Below are 16,313 nucleotides of genomic sequence, written 5' to 3'. Positions count from 1 at the left end.
TAAATGGCATTGCGACCTAGGAAAAAAAGCACTTCTAAAAAAATACAGTACACCAGCTGTAATTCAAATCACGCACTTCCCAACCCTCTCTGTAAACAGTAAGGGAAACAACTGCAAATTTCAAATTGTCAAAACTGATATCCATCCATCCATCCATCCATCCATCCATCCATCCATCCATCCATCCATCCATCCATCCATCCATCCATCCATCCATCCATCCATCCATCCATCCAAATGTTATTACTTAACATCGTCAAGCAACGTACTTAAACGTAAACGCGTCATACATTTATTACTTAACATTGTCAAGCGACGTACATTAAACGTAAACGCGTCATAGATTTCGATCATGCGCATGCGCAAGACACCACAATATACGTCATTTCCTGGTTCTGAATCTGACGTGTCTTAAAACTGTTTTGCACCAGTGGTGGTTCCAACGCGTGGGGGGGTTACTTTCTATTTAAGTATTTTGGTGAGTTCCCGCAGGGAAGGAATTCCCCCGATAATGTTTTTTTTTGTCCTGTTTTTGTTTAGTAGGCCTTCGATTCGGACCTTTCTAACCCGTTTTACCCTCGCTAATCCAGGTTACGTGGTGTCAAGATGCTTGACTTTTTCACCATCTTCAGCAAAGGGGGGATAGTGCTGTGGTGCTTTCAGGGAACCGGTGTCACCGAGTCCTTCACCGGGCCCGTCAACGCCCTGATCCGCTCCGTGATCCTGCAGGTGAGTCTCGGTGAACGGACGGTCCTCGTCCCATAACAGTGGGCTTGACAACGGTGCGAATGGCTAATGCTAACAGGTAGCTGCTCACGTCGTAGTAATGGACTTGTACTATCGTATATCGAATCTGTCACACCAGTACTGCCGTCAACCCTGTGAACTAAAAGATGATCAAAATAGTTTCTGTACATTGTCGTGATTTTTTTTTTTTTTAAGGAAGTCTGCGGACGATGTGTAGTGTGGGAATTTTTTTTTCGAGTTCTTGTTGACATATGTCCTTCGTGTTACTTTCTAGGAGCGGAGTGGAAATAACTCGTTCACTCACGAATCCCTGAATCTTAAATATAAACTGGACAATGAGTTTGAGTTAATTTTTGTGGTAAGTTAATGAACATCACTGCTAATTAGAAATAATGTGAGTTTGAACACTCACCTGCACCATCTTCCCTTGTGCTCACTGTTCAGGTGGGTTTTCAAAAGATCCTGACGCTGACCTATGTGGACAAGTTCATAGATGACATCCAGCTGCATTTCAGGGATCTTTATAAGAATGAACTGGAGCAAAAGGGTGCGATGAAGCTTCTTAACCACAGCTTTGAGTTTGGGGATGACTTCCAAATGCTTCTTCGGTAATTACTCGCACAGGCTGGAAAACTTGAGACATTGCTGTGGTCAAAAAAAAAAAAAAAAAGTGTAATTGATATTTCATTGTGAATCGTGTAAACATTCAATATATTTTATCAACCACTAAAGAAATAAGTTGGGCTCATTCATGAGTCACAATCACCTGAAAGCTGTAACCATATTCCACAAAAAATCATTTTAGAGCCACCTTGTGTTTCCACCCACTATGTAACTTAAAAAAAGGTTCCTTGAGTGTCTGATGTAGTTCAAATTTGTTGAAGTAGGGTGGTCTCCACCAACCTTTTTTATCGGTAAAATGCTGTCTGTGACCATTCGACCTGTGTTTGATTGGAAATAATGATATCTTGTCTATAATATAACGTGTATATAATGTCTATTTTCTACCAGAGAGGCAGAACAGAGCAGCAAAGCTCGGAGCCCAGCACCAATGCGCTCCTTTAAGGAGTCTGAAAAATCCCAAAAAACTGTGAAGTCAATGATAGAAACCAAGGGTGGGGACAAAGAAAAGGAACAGGGTAGCAAGAAGAGCAAGAACACTAAAAAGGAAGGTAAGTGTTGTTGGAAGAACCATTATCATCAACGTAATCATTATTATTATGTCAAAGATCTAATTGCCCAATCTTTCCCAATTTCTGTGGTAGACCTTGTCAAAGCAGATCAAGGAAAAGGCACATCTGCCGCAAAACTGGTTGAGAACGGCAATCACGGCCTTAGTCCTGAAGAGATCATGCAGAAGAAGCGAGAGGAGTTCTTTCGCAAGCGTGCAGTGGGACCTGTTGAAAAAGTCAGGTGAGATATCGCCTGTTCTGAAGATAATTTCAAAAATCAAAGACAATCAGTCTGTTTACACTAACTCTATCCAACCCTGTATCCATCTGGTAAAAAAAAAAACACTACTGAACGTTCATGCTTTATGTTGACCCAACCTTTTCTGTTTGTCCAGCAAGTCGTGAACTGAAGTGTTGCATTTTGAATGTTAATGCAGTGTGTTGTCTTCCTGCTAGTAAGTCTCCAAAGCCTCAGAAGCCCAAGGAGAAACAGAGGCGTGTTTGGGACATGGGTGGCAACAGTACCAAGGACCTGGACTACAGTGACAGAAACGGAGAGGGTTTCCCTAGTGGGTGTGACCAACACCAGGATGCACCTATTGATCCTGTATGTATCAACTCTTCCTTTGGAAGATGTTTACTCGATCAATGGACACTGTGTAATAACGCCTAAATGTTTCAGGGGATGCAGCCAACCTCCATGGTTGGAGATTTGCCATCTGTGGAATGTGATTCCAGTGACGATGGCGAGGAGGAGGAGGAAGAGGAGGAAGAAGAGGAAAGAGTTGTTGTCAATACAGCACTCAAGACAAGGTATGACTGCTTAGCATTTAGCATTGTGTGTGTGTGAGCACAAACGTTTGTATGGAAAATGTTGTGGAATCTTGTCAGTGCCAAGAAGAGTGGTGGCTTTGGAGGCATGTTTGGCATGCTGAAGGGCCTGGTGGGCTCCAAGAGTCTGAACCTGGATGACATGGAGCCTGTTTTAGAGAAGATGAGGGAGCACCTCATTGGTAGGACAGTGCCGCATTTCGCCTCCTCGCGTCCAACTCATGGATCACTGATTGATCATCATCGTGGCTTCCTCCTTCACAGCAAAGAATGTAGCAGCTGAAATCGCCTCACAGCTTTGTGACTCTGTAGCCAAAAAATTAGAAGGCAAGGTCATGGGCACCTTCACCAGTAAGTAAACATTCCATTTTTACAAGTTATGTAGTCAAATATCACAGTAAATTACCATATTGAATTGATACAAGTCTTCTGTTTATGTAGCTGTTGCCTCAACGGTAAAGCAGGCCCTGCAAGATTCGCTGGTGCAGATTCTGCAGCCCAAGCGAAGGGTGGATATTCTGCGAGACGTCATGGAGGCGCAAAGTCAGAGGAGACCTTTCGTCATTACCTTCTGTGGCGTCAATGGGGTTGGAAAGTCCACCAACCTGGCAAAGGTGAGTTTTCAGTGCACAGGTTGATTGAAATTGAAATGAACACTGGCCGCATGTAAACGGCAGATGGGAATAGATCATGTTGCATATAAAGGTCACCTTGGTCCATGATCACGGTACTTACTGCCATCCTCTTCTTGGTCCAGATCTCATTCTGGCTCATTGAGAACGGTTTCACCGTGCTGATCGCAGCCTGCGACACGTTCCGTGCCGGAGCGGTGGAGCAGCTGCGAACCCACCAGCGCCGCCTGAATTCTCTGCACCCTCCGGAGAAACACAAAGGGCGAACGATGGTCCAGCTCTATGAGAAGGGCTACGGCAAGGATGCTGCTGGAATTGCAATGGAGGCTATTGCTTATGGTAAGATTATGTTTGTATTTTAAACTTTGACATAAGATGACTCAACATAGTAACCGCTCACCCCCGCCAAACACACCTGAAAAAACATGTAATAGGTTGTTAACCAAACTTGTAATGAAAGTCATAAATCTAATATCTATGCTACTTTTGTTTTCTAGCTCGTAACCAGGCTTTCGACGTGGTGCTGGTGGACACCGCGGGGCGTATGCAGGACAATGCGCCCCTCATGACAGCCCTGGCTAAACTCATCGCCGTCAACATGCCTGACCTCGTGCTGTTTGTCGGGGAGGCTTTGGTGGGCAACGAGGCAGTTGATCAATTGGTAAGCCCACCCTACCTCGCAGATGAATTCATACTTAGAAGGGAAATGAGTACAAAACTTATGTATTCAGAAAAGAAAATTCTGAATTTCTTTTCAAAGATCCTAAACTTAGACCACTGTAGCCTTGAAACGTCAGATAACCTTCTGTCAAATACTGTTTAATTTAAGGTCCAACAGAGGGCAGTGTTCCCCTTATCAACTGTCCTCAATCCTCATCTTGTTGGGCATTAGGGTGTCACTTGTACATATGAACTTCTTTTTTTGGCTCACTAGGTCAAGTTTAACCAGGCTCTGGCTGACCACTCTATGTCTGACAAACCTCGCCTCATCGACGGCATCGTGCTCACCAAGTTTGACACCATTGACGACAAGGTGTGTTCAAATGCGTTTCACGTGTTTGGCTTGAATCGTAACATTTAACGCAGTTTCCTTTCTCCCTCACAGGTTGGCGCAGCAATCTCTATGACCTACATCACGGGCCAGCCAATAGTGTTTGTGGGCACCGGGCAGACGTACAACGACCTGCGCAGTCTGAATGCCCGCGCTGTGGTCAGCGCTCTGATGAAGGCTTAAAGAAGGCCGCAGGCTTTTATCTTTGTTGTTGGACATCGCGTGGAAGCCAGCTATCATCTCGTCATGCTGCCAAGAAATGCTCAAGCCCCTACTATAAGCCTGCATTTGCCGTCCTGTTGTGCCGTTCTCTCTATCATGTCTCATTTTCTGCTCTTGACACCATTGTCCCACCTTGAGGGCGGTGTGAAAGGACGGCAGTGCATTTGAAAAAAACACACAACCAGAGAAGCCTCCCATTTTCTTTGACATGTAAGGATTTGGGCCAAATTGACAAGTACCTCATTATCCACTTGAGTTTTGAATTGATCCCAACTAATGGACCTGTTTACACAATAAGAACTAGTTAAACAACATTTTGTCTTTTCTTCCCTACCTAAATAAGGTCACGTTGACAGCAGCTGCCTGTGCAACGTCGAGTGACCATAGTGCCTAGTTGTCATGGTTCCCTCTTACATCAAGGACACATGGAACTTAATCCGACCCAAGAGGAAAAGATGGGACCGTTAACAGTCATGAATTGGAATGAAATGTACACTTCTACATTGTCTTAAGTGAGCTATACACCCTAACAGATTTGACCTGGCCCACCCTGCAGTTTAAAAAAACAATACAAGCGCTTACTAACTTTTACTAGGAGCCCCAAATCATTTAACCCACAAATGCATAACATTACTTGGATTGCTGGATATTTATTTTCGCAATGAATCTATGGTTCTCGACAGGAAAGAGGTTCCCAAACTCTGCTTTAATAACTAAACAGTGTTTCCTTCCAGGCTAATTAATAAAATGAATCAGTGGAGACCCAGAAATACTTTTATAATTGAATAATTGCTCTGACTCGATTTTCCAAGAATGGTTATTTATGTTATCCCTATGAGTTTCTTAATTGATTCAGGAGGAACTCAACTCAACCCCTCCCTTTAACTTGCAGTTATGCAATATTAGGGAATTTAAGATTATTTGAGCTAATTTATGAGAATGTAAACATTTCTAAATAAAGCTGCTGTACGTGGCATGCATTTTGGAACTTCCTTTGTTGATAGTTTTTTTTTTTTTTTTTTGTTATCCGAATGAACAACACCATAAATGGGATACCAAAAGCTTTATTTTGAAAATAGCACTTATAAATACTATGTCACAAACACACGTGAGTAGTTTCAAATACAAAAGACTTACAAAGAACAAGTCTGCACAGGAGTGGCAAGTTTCTACTTGCAGGAGTTTCAACACCTTGCAAATAAAAGGAACAGTTATTGGAATTGTCTGACGTACAAAAACGTATACCAGTCTGTATGCAGTACAGTGTAAATGGAAAACATTACCCTGTTCTTGTGTGGTACGTGTGGCAGATGCCAATTCTGCTAAATGTATGGACCTCGTCACGTGTGCATGTTTGCGCATATAGAGCAAGTAAGACTCCCTTCCCACACCAGCCAATGTGATGCATATATGTACATATACATCTTCTGGTGTGTCCCAAACTTCAATGCAACTTCCCTTTTAAATAACAATGTAAAGAAAATGACATACATAGGCCAGCCACAATGTTAAGGCAATCAGCTACTATACTTGCAGTAGACTGATCCTTTGTTGGAAGAAAATGCAAAACATCAATGGTAATGGTCTGTGGCACAGACAAAAAAAACAAAAATCAAAGATTTTCAGTAAAGTTGTTGATGAAGCCAGCTTTCTGAAAGTATGAGAACATCAGCAGTTCTTTTGACCTTGAAGGAGCAAAAAGAGTTTTGGCTTTCTCACCCTCACATAGGGAGAGATCAGTCTCTTGTTTGCTGCAGTGGAAATCTAGTATGTGGCCGCAGCTTGATGTCAGCGAGAAGAAGCAATCAGTCCTAACCGTGAAGGAGGTATTTGAGTGTTAAAGCCGTTCCGCTGCACCCACCCCCCATTTTAAAACCCTGGAAATACAGATAGAAATATTGTACAGTAAATACATGTCGGCACATCAGTGAAGTCATCAATCAAAAACTAAAAAGTACAGTGGAATCACCAGTCCTTAATTTGTTTGTAGAGAAATACAAAAGTCACACCATCAGACATGACACCATGTGCAAAAGTTAGCAAAGTGAGCCATACAATTCCTCAATCAATGCAAATTCATTTCACCATGCAGATGCTTGATTGTACAAGAAAATTCCCCCAAAACAAAATCAGTACTCTAAGACAATATTACTTCGCAAAAACTGTGTGTCTGCCAGGCGTTTTCCAAACTTGAGTCGTATGACCAATTGTATTAATTTGTTTATTTACAGTGATCCCTCGCCCCTTTGTGCTTCATCTTTCGCGAATGCGCTACTTTGCGGGTTTACAAGTGATGGGAGAACGTTTAAATACACGCTGAGCAATGTGCGTCACTGCGGACTGAGTTCAAGCACAGGAGGCGGCAGCCGGCCACACGCACTGACCGGTGCAGAAGGAGCTGGGACATGGGAAAATATCACGTGTTTATTTTCTGTAAAGGTACAACACGTACAGATCAGTGTGGGAATGGTTATTAAGGGAATAAGAAAGGTTTATGTAGCGTAAAAGCATTGGGGAGGGTTCAAAAAGCTTTTAAATTATGGACTGGACCACAATGCAACAGGAGATTCACTTTGGTTTCACTTTGCATGATTGTGAAAATAAGAAGCGCCATGGCTGGAAACTGAAGATTTTAGTCTGGGTTTACACATCATGCTTAACTGACAGCTCAGATTTTTGTGCTTATTAGTAATTACCTAAATTTAGCCTGGATAGTAAAAACACTTGGCAGAACATCTGTTGAATTGATAGGGGATACACATGCAGTAGTATAGGTACCGTATTTTCCGCACTATAAGGCGCACCGGATTATAAAACGCACCTTCAATGAATGGCCCATTTTAAAAGTTTGTCCATATATAAGGCACACCAGATAACTCAACCTTGGTCAAACGTTAATGCAATCACAATATAGTAACACTCGAAATAGTGAAAATAACAATAACAATATATCAATAACTCAACGTTGCTCAAACGTTAATATCACACAACACACAAAATAAAGACGTAAAGCTTACTTTAATAAATTAGTCTTCGTCCACGAATCCATATGGGTCCATATATAAGGTGCACCGGATTATAAGGGTTTTGAGAAAATTGGAGGTTTTTAGGTGCGCCTTATAGTGCGGAAAATACGGTATGCCTTTGCCATAAACCAAATGTGATATCACGTAAAAGTTTGCTAATTCCTATCCATCAAACCAGATATGAACACTGTACGGTCTGTACCTTACCCCAGTCATTTGTTGAAACCTCTCGAAAGCAGATCTCGTTGGCCAGCCGCTCTAGGTACTCGGGCAGGTCCGAGTACTCGTCCCCGTAGGAAATGACCTTGATGCCCTTGTCCAACATGTTGTCGCGTAGCTTCTTGAACTCCCCCACATCTTCGCGCCGCACAAGCATGAAGTGCTCCAGGTCAGACTTGTGTTTGACCGCCTCCAAGAACAACGCCTGGAAGGTCGTGTCATCGACGGTACGACCGCAGCCCAGGAAAACAAACGATTTGGTCTCGTACAGCTTCTGAATCTCACGCTGGTGGGAATATAGGCTATGTGTTACTATTAGTCATTTTGCACATAGCACACACACTACCGTTCAAAAGTTTGGGGTCACTTAGAAATGTCTTTATTTTCAAAATCAGAGCAGTACGCAGAAATTTGGGCGAGGTGCAGAAAATTACATTTACATCCCGGCAGTAAGATGTTGTAGTGAGCTAGGCTACGTTCACACTGCCCATTTGAGGTTTATAGTCAAATGTGATCTTATTTTGTTCCCATTTACATTACTAAAACAGATATGGCGTCGAAAGTAAACAGAATGCCTCCGCGATGTCACTCGCATGCGTAAAAAGCAATATGCTCCAGCGTGTCGAGGCTGGTCTTTTTATCACCTTGTATTGACAGATGAGCGATGCGGGAGGAAATAATATTTTGTGCAAATGAGGCGACGCTTTGCTTTCTTTTGTACAGTCTGCATTTTTGAATTACTACTATTTATGTTTACAATATCTAGGTCACGTGGACAAATCTTATCTAGTCTAATCTTTCCTTTAATATTAGTTTTTACCTCAAACCCATAGTTTGGTGAAATATTTTGCACTGTATAAGAAACGCACATAAAATGTATTATTATTTGTCTTATTATGATGATTATCATTTTACATAACTCTACCCAAGGACAAAGAGAATATTGATGTTGATTATTTTATAATCACAATGTTTCACTGTTTTGATTCTGCAAATCATTTCCTTCAAATATTCGTACTTCACATGCTCCCGGAAAATCAAGGTTTAAGCCATGGAATCAATTGCTCTCCACGGAATCAAATGTCTGTGATGGCCAAAATCATCGTATAAAATAGGGTATCCTCACACTCACCATAACCTCAGTGTTCCTCAGCACATTCTGGTAGCCGGCGGGGTGCAGCACAATACCACACGGGTTAGTGTAAACACCATGGATGTGTAGAACACTTAACCTCCGCTTTTCCTGAGCCCACTCTAAAACCTACACACAAATACACACGGAGAAGAACACACACGTTATAACAGCCCACTGCACACCATCCTGTTCTGACTGGGTAAGGGAGGGTGTAACAGTAAGAGGATATTACGGCCCTGATGGAGACATGACATAAATACCACAACTGAGAGGCACAATGGTATGCCTCCATCAGAACAGTTCTTTGTTTGTATTTTATGATTATGAGATCATTATTTTAAATACCTGGGGGGAGCACTAATATAAAAAAATAAAAAAGATAGCACAATTTAATTGCGCAAAAGTATGCTTTTGCTTTAGGCTCAGTTTTAACCCGAGAGCAAATAGATCCCAATAATGTAAAACTAGATTCAATCAACGCCCAACTGTTCCAAACAGAAGGCTGTTTCAGGTGTGATCATTATATGCTGCGCCAATATTGACCCATGAGGAACTTTACTCGAAGGCTGTAACAGTAACTGAAAGGAAAAGATAAACCCATGTTGAACTACTGTAGATTTGTAATTTCCAAATTAAGAAATCACATCGCTTTGGTATTTCTAGGTTGTTATTTCCTCAACTGTCTGAGTCAGGCCGACTAATCATGTCTGCTCACGTTCATGCTCCAGTGACCTTTGCTCGTTTTGTTTTTTTCAAATTGCTGACTGGCTTTAACTACCGTCGGCTAGGCCGTTCAATCAATACCTCAGTATAAGCAAACAGGAACATTTACCTTTTTCTCGTCAGTCAGATCCAAAGACTCCAGCTTGGTGCCCTGGTGGGCCGCGTAGATCTCCAACAGGTTGTCGAAGTTGGTGGTGAGGACCAGCGAGCCACTCTCCATCAACTGCAGCACGGAGCGCAGAAGATGTTTCCCAGCATGCTCCATCTTACACTCCAAATCATCAAACACTTCATACAGGCAGTCCTTGAAGAATGTGGACCGCACATTGCCTGTTCTCTGAAACCAAACCATGACACAATGTTTACAAGCATGTTTAAAAAGAAAAAGTTACTTAATTATGATTAACATAACACCAATACGTACAAATGGAAGAAATCCAACCAGATGGATGGATACAAGTTTTACTTTCCATTAATAATTTATTTCATTTTAATCTTACATGACAATGAAGAATGGAGCGCTCCCAAAAACATGACCACCCATACATCTTAATACCAAGTAGGAAACTAATTGGATTAAACTTGAGTTCAAGGTGTTACTTATCTCATCATGTGACCTAAATCAAGATCGCATCAAGTGCCTTAAAATACATTTGCAATGCATTTGTCTACACAAGTTGGAGCCATTACAGCAAAAATATTTCAAGGGCCCTTTTTTTGCAGCCTGTAAACAGCGCATAAAAGATGGAGGGTTGTAAATCTGAATTAAAAGCTAAAAATAGTGAGCCTTAGTGCATTGCTGTAGCGACCAAGGTGATTCGGGCACAGGGAGACGCTCAACTCTGGGAGATGGACTTGCCATGATTACCGAACTAATGGGCTAAACAGCTTGATTCCTTTCCACAGGAAGAAAGCCATTATACACATCTAGTGTCTATGGCAGCCAAGTCCATCACCATGTCCTAAGGCCATCAGAGGAATTGAGCAAACACCAAATAAAGTGCAAGTAAACAAGTCCAGTTCTTAAACCAACAGAGAATTAACCGGTTTCACTAGGACTTGCTTTGTAGTCAGTGCTGAGTTTTGTCAAAACGTAGAGACGATATCTTGGTCTTAGAGTTGAGGAATTCCAATGATGTTACAAAAGACACACCCTTAGCTCTATGCGGTCAAAATTAGAGCTGCTTCTAATTTTGAGGAGGTTTAAAGAGATTGTAAGGATGATACATTATGATAGAATTATTTGACAAGTGGAGGGCCATAGAAAATAGTGTAAAAAAAAAGTTGACTTCTTCCTTAAGTACAATGTTTGTCCTTGAGCCTTTATTTTTCCAGGACCTGAAACTGCAGAGTATGTAAATCCCATGTAGAAGTAGGTCAAACTACCGCGTTAGTGGATTTTTCAGGATATTAGCATTCTTACAGAGTTCTTTCAAAAATCCAAATTGGCATCATGATAACAGTCCGAGAGAGAGGTAGAGTACATTTTTGAAAAAGTTCCATCCACATACTGTTGTCAAAACAATTGCTGTTCGCACAGACTGGCAAAAATTAGGTCAGTTTATAATGAATTATAATGCATTTATATGTGCACCAATAAAATAATCTTCTAAATCCCAAAAAGTACCAGGGGAGCTAGGCGGGAGGAGGGAGGACAAATGTTTGCAGAAATGAGACTATTGTTCCTTATTGAAATCATTTTCTGGAGAATGCAACTAAGACGTAACAAAACAACCATCATCAGCTATTATCGTCACCACATATGTTTACTTTATGCTTTATGTTTGAAGTGGGATTGTATTACAGACCAAGATGATAAAAACTCTTACTCCTCATAACTTTGTGGTTGTGATTGGTCCATCCTGGACAAACCAGACACGAAACACGAGTGTTTCTGCAAAACGGGGTCAATTTACTCCATGGTAAATTCTGTTAAGTTATCTTCTCTCTCTTACAAAAGCATCACTCCAAATCTTTTTTCGTAATGTTGAAAAATACCAAATTACGCATAATGACAGCTCAATGTCCAAGGCCATTTTTCCCCCAAACTGTTTAGATTATAAATGTTATAAAAAAAAAAAATGAACCTGAAACCTTGTTTTATGTGGATGTTGAAATGTAATGTCAAATGTAATCGCAAACAATTGTCAGCCTTTAGATGGAAATAACACTGGAATTAATTTTAGAAGCCTTCTTTTGCAAATACGACCATGCTGGGTGTTTGACTGATGCTTTAATTAAATGCAAAGTTACGAGTTTGAATTATTTTTATGTTTTTCCAACAGCAACCGGTCTGCACCGCAGGGAGAGGGCGGTGAAAAGATCATGGCTGTTAAAGCCATGAAGTGTTGTTTGCTCTCTTTGGGACAGCAGGCTGAGGGGCTGACGCAAAGTGAGTTTTATCAGTGTCAAAAGTGCAATGAGACATGACTAACACAGGAGGCAAATGCTATCAGGGCCCCCCCATCTGCCGGCAATTCCTCAAGCGCAGACTGGTCCAAAAAGTAATATGGGTGTGTCGCTTTTGTCTCTTTTTTATTGGAATTAATTAAGGAATCTTGTGTGTGTGTGTCATTTGTTGCTGTCAACATGAATAACACATCAGAATTTAAAAGGTAATTCCAAGCAAAACCGTTTTATTGTTGTTGCCAAGGCAATGCATGCTTTTATGTCGGTAGTTATCACTAAACGTTTGAAGTGGGAAGTAAGTAAAACAAGTTCCTCAAAGCATAACAAAGTTAATAGTGGGTTAACTACTTTCGACTGACCTTGATCGAATCGTCTTTCCATGTGATGTCAACTTGATATTTTATAAATGTGATCATGCCATTATATCCAGTACCAATTCCATGCACAAATGGTGGCTACTGATTTCAAGGAGAATTACGTCAAACTTTAAAATTCAAAGGGCCTCAAGGTTATAAAATTTGGAAATGGTCAAAAACTACTGTTCACAAGACACACAAAAATGTGGCAAGTCCAATCAATAAATACATCATGGGTTAAATCAAGCAAAAATGTTCTCTCTCCACAAATGAGTTTCACTTTTCTTTGACTTTTGTGTGATTTTGTTGTTGTTGAATGAGAAGAGAACTTGAATAAGAAGGCAACTTATGCCATTTAAACATGGAACTAAAGCAACATCAATAATAAAAAAACAGAATGCATCGCTGTCAACTGTTGAATGTGTAGAAACTCAAGGTGTAATCTCCCTCTGAATGTTTGCCACCAGATTAGAGATACATTACAGTAGTTTGAATGGAGGTCAACTTCTTTACGCCTTTAAAAACTCCACAGACAATGTTAGCATTTGAAGTTAAGCACTGTATGATAAAACCATACCAAGATAAAGTTGAACTATTTGCCAAGTACAAACAAACAAGTACAAAAGGTAGAGGGCAGCCAGACCCTTTATGTCACATTAAGTTCCATTTATGGCTCTATGGATTAAATGCACTGCAGTTTTTCGACCTTTCCGTGACTGGTACCACAGAAAAAAAATACATTACTACAATACAAGTACAATTTTGAAACACTCAGCAAACATCAACCGTGATGATGGTTTGAAGTTTTTATTTTAGTTGAAGTACAAACTAGTACTTCCTCTGTGGTTTGCATATTGTTTGTATCTATTTGAACATTTGCATTATTGGCTGTCTGGATTTTCACAATTAATATCACACAGTGCATGAAACAAGAAAGTAATAGTTATCTGGAAGTTACGACAGCAGTTTGGAAAGGACAAGCAAAGAGAAATGATTAAAATGGCGCCTTACCGGGGAAAGTTTCTGAATTAGGTCATGAGCCACGTGCACCAAATTTTTATCTTCCTGCATGTGCTTTTGGAAACGTCGGCTCTCCTCTTCTTCTAGCAAGTCAAAGTCATTGGCGGCATCCAGCAAGGCTTGTATGAGACCTTTCCAGGAGCGGAGAGCTGGGACCTGAGGAGCCACGGCGGAGCTTATCCCGGTGCCGATGACCAAGACAAGCTCCGGGGCATGCTTTGTCTTAAGGCTGGGCAGCAGCTTCCTTTTGGGCACACAGATATTATGCATACAATAAAACAGGGCTTTCCAGAATCACGCATCTGAATATATTCGCTGTGTCAGCAAGAACTAGTTACAAATTGTATACTACAATTCAAATCGTAGAATCTTGTGGCATTACATATAAACTTTAACATTTTACCTGTTGACATAGCTTTCCAAATGGACAGGGTACTCTAACATTGGCTTTTTTTGACTAATGAGAGAAATTAGATGCAAGTCGCACTCCCTACAAGTACAGGGAAAACAAGCTGACTCCACACAGGAGGCCCTGAGACAATATTTGAAGCCAGAACCTCAGAAATTTATGGGCAATATTTGCACTGCACGAGTTCACTGGGCTGCATTGTTTTTATTTGATGGTTTTTTTTGTTTTTTGGGGGGGTATTAGGCTATAACATTATTTTGTGATAAATTCTACATGGGCCTACTAAAATTACTGAAATCTTTAATATTGTTTTGTTATTTTGTTGCAGTGTCACAAAACTGAGAATTCTGAGACATAATATATTTCAGGTCCAGGACTGGTGTCACAAACATTACAGTCCAAATCCAAACTACTAACGTTGAAGGGAGAAGGTTCCAGCATATGAATTGTTCTCGGCCAGGAACTGTTAGATGCTCAGGGCATTGCGAGCAGGTGTGCTTTGCCATGAGAAACTGTTGACCTATTTGTGTTTTTTCAGCCATGTCATGTGCTTACCTAGGCTTCTTCCCATTTGAATCTGCATCCTGTGAGTCAGCTGCAGTTCGTTTCTCAGTTTTCACCGCTACTACAGAGGCCATTCAGCACCTGGAGCCATACGAACAATGGGTGCCATACCAAACAAACACTTGCAACTTTTCATTTTACCTCACTCACCAGTGGCTGGCATTATTAAACAGCGGGGCAAAAAATCCACATCTCAGTCATGCAACAAACAGGACGTTCAGCGCGCATATTTAATAAGCAAAGACTGAGTCACTGTCAAACGCATGTAGCTTGAGCCATTCTAGGTAAAAGAGAAGTATAGAAACGTATTTTTCTTTGTCAATGCTCTTATTTACATGAACACGGCTCACCTTTATCTCTGCAGGGAGTAGGCGCCCAATGTTTGAAATTCTGCTCACGGAGAATCGTTATAATTCCAGCTCAGTGAGTAACAGTCGTTCTACTGCTTGCAATCTTTTATATACGTATATATTTTTTTTTAAATCGAAAAAGTCCACGTCGCCAAGGATTTGTAACACGAAGTAACAGGCAAAACCGGGGTTTCAAAATGACTCGAGCTAACTTGACTGTGTGTGATATTCCAAAACAACTGTTGCTATAGCTGTCTTTCTAACCTTGTTTCGAGGCAATCATCTCGGGTTAACTTGTCATGTTGGAGTTTAAAGGCAGCCTTCGTAAACGGCATACAAATGTATCGAGATCAATTGTGCACGGCGCGGAGGCTCAACTTTTGTCTAATGTGGAAGTTTGTGTGTCGCGTGAGAGCCGAGAGAAGGAGAGGTGGTTGAAGTCGCCGCCTGTGGCGAGCCTGCTGCTTGTCTTATGACGCCTTCACGTGCTGCTCGGACAACAAAGTGCTTGCTTTTCTGTCTTGTGTAAGAAAGGTTGTACAAATCGACACGACAGGTGGCTTCAGTGATACACCCACTTTATATAAATAAATATTGTTTATTGCATCTCCTCTGGAAACTGGTTATGTAAATAGCACTATGCACATTTTATGTATTTATACCACCTCTCTATGTCTTTAAGTCACAGGTGTCAAACTCAAGGCCCGGGGGCCAGATACAGCCCGCCACATCATTTTATATGGCACGCGAAGACAAATTGTGCATCAAATTCGTGTCATTAATAGAATTGCAAATTGTCTTCACTTTTAATATATATTTTTTTAAAATATTTGACCAGTTTTTACTTGTCTGATTTGAAAACGAGTTGTTCGTCAGTTTGTTTTGTAGCTTTTACTGTATATAATATGAGGTGCTCATACATTTATTTGTGTTGACAGTCATAATTGCCCTCCGAAAGAAGCTATGACTACAATGCGGCCCGTGAAAAAAATGATTGACACCCCTGCTTTAAGTGATTTAACATAATTGCAATTGTGCATTTTTAATCACGTTGAAAAACAACTATGACCATTTTCAAGACTTTGTAGAATGGAGAATATCATATTTTCCTGCTGTCGCACACACTTGTAGTTTGCCTGCGACCCCAAATTCTGTTCACTTATTAATCCAATCTTATTAAATGAATCAAAGTGGTGGTTTTCTTGGTCCGATTCTGACGCGACTGAGTCATTCTCACAATTTTCCATCAATACTGACGGAAGGTAAATAAATCCCTTTCCAAATAAGTCCCTTTACCCCCTCATCTGCGGCTTCTAGGGTCACGCATCGTATGACTAATCTCAAGCAATGGATGCAAAGGAAGGCCCAGTCAACAACTTGACATCACATCCATTACAAACATGGCGCCGTGTATTAAGATAAACCAGGGGGATTATTTTGGCAAATA

At 41.0% G+C, this 16,313-nt stretch overlaps 2 protein-coding genes across 5 annotated transcripts; one reads left to right on the top strand and one right to left on the bottom strand.

The window, feature by feature from the left end:
• The first annotated feature begins 343 nt into the window (after positions 1 to 343).
• Positions 344 to 5,647, top strand: srpra (SRP receptor subunit alpha). Its single transcript, XM_049725172.2, has 15 exons — positions 344 to 478; positions 591 to 729; positions 1,022 to 1,105; positions 1,192 to 1,355; positions 1,759 to 1,919; positions 2,013 to 2,160; positions 2,376 to 2,526; positions 2,602 to 2,732; positions 2,811 to 2,932; positions 3,015 to 3,101; positions 3,192 to 3,364; positions 3,508 to 3,721; positions 3,880 to 4,043; positions 4,317 to 4,415; positions 4,488 to 5,647. Exons 2-15 carry the CDS (start codon positions 607 to 609, stop codon positions 4,614 to 4,616), a joined length of 1,950 nt encoding a protein of 649 aa, XP_049581129.1. The 5' UTR covers positions 344 to 478; positions 591 to 606; the 3' UTR covers positions 4,617 to 5,647.
• Positions 5,648 to 5,703: 56 nt separating this feature from the next.
• Positions 5,704 to 15,354, bottom strand: fam118b (family with sequence similarity 118 member B). 4 transcript variants are annotated; one of them, XM_049725176.2, is made up of 7 exons: positions 14,867 to 15,354; positions 14,508 to 14,597; positions 13,535 to 13,787; positions 9,868 to 10,095; positions 9,033 to 9,161; positions 7,889 to 8,186; positions 5,704 to 6,466 (listed from the first exon to the last, which is right to left on the bottom strand). In XM_049725176.2, the coding sequence occupies exons 2-7, from the start codon at positions 14,588 to 14,590 to the stop codon at positions 6,444 to 6,446; spliced, it is 1,014 nt and encodes a 337-aa protein (XP_049581133.1). In that variant the 5' UTR covers positions 14,591 to 14,597; positions 14,867 to 15,354; the 3' UTR covers positions 5,704 to 6,443. The 4 variants fall into 4 exon arrangements, with proteins under 4 accessions (XP_049581133.1, XP_049581134.1, XP_049581132.1 ...); XM_049725177.2 differs by having other exon boundaries at positions 5,704 to 6,532; positions 14,867 to 15,352; XM_049725175.2 differs by having other exon boundaries at positions 5,704 to 8,186; positions 15,131 to 15,354.
• Positions 15,355 to 16,313: the final 959 nt, after the last annotated feature.

The sequence above is a fragment of the Syngnathus scovelli genome, chromosome 7, assembly GCF_024217435.2.
Source record: "Syngnathus scovelli strain Florida chromosome 7, RoL_Ssco_1.2, whole genome shotgun sequence".
NCBI lineage: Eukaryota > Metazoa > Chordata > Actinopteri > Syngnathiformes > Syngnathidae > Syngnathus > Syngnathus scovelli.
The sequence above is the reverse complement of the archived record's forward strand: the minus strand, read 5'-3'. Positions and strand labels throughout refer to the sequence as shown.

Excerpts from the sequence above, each read along its gene's own strand:
- srpra (XM_049725172.2), top strand. The coding sequence starts at position 607 with ATGCTTGACTTTTTCACCATCTTCAGCAAAGGGGGGATAGTGCTGTGG. Across the intron at positions 2,161-2,375 it reads GGACCTGTTGAAAAAGTCAG|TAAGTCTCCAAAGCCTCAGA; the intron begins GTGAGATATCGC and ends TCTTCCTGCTAG. Across the intron at positions 3,365-3,507 it reads AGTCCACCAACCTGGCAAAG|ATCTCATTCTGGCTCATTGA; the intron begins GTGAGTTTTCAG and ends TTCTTGGTCCAG.
- fam118b (XM_049725175.2), bottom strand. The coding sequence starts at position 14,590 with ATGGCCTCTGTAGTAGCGGTGAAAACTGAGAAACGAACTGCAGCTGAC. Across the intron at positions 10,096-13,534 it reads TAATTCAGAAACTTTCCCCG|AGAACAGGCAATGTGCGGTC; the intron begins GTAAGGCGCCAT and ends GTTTGGTTTCAG. Across the intron at positions 8,187-9,032 it reads TGAGGAACACTGAGGTTATG|CGTGAGATTCAGAAGCTGTA; the intron begins GTGAGTGTGAGG and ends TATTCCCACCAG.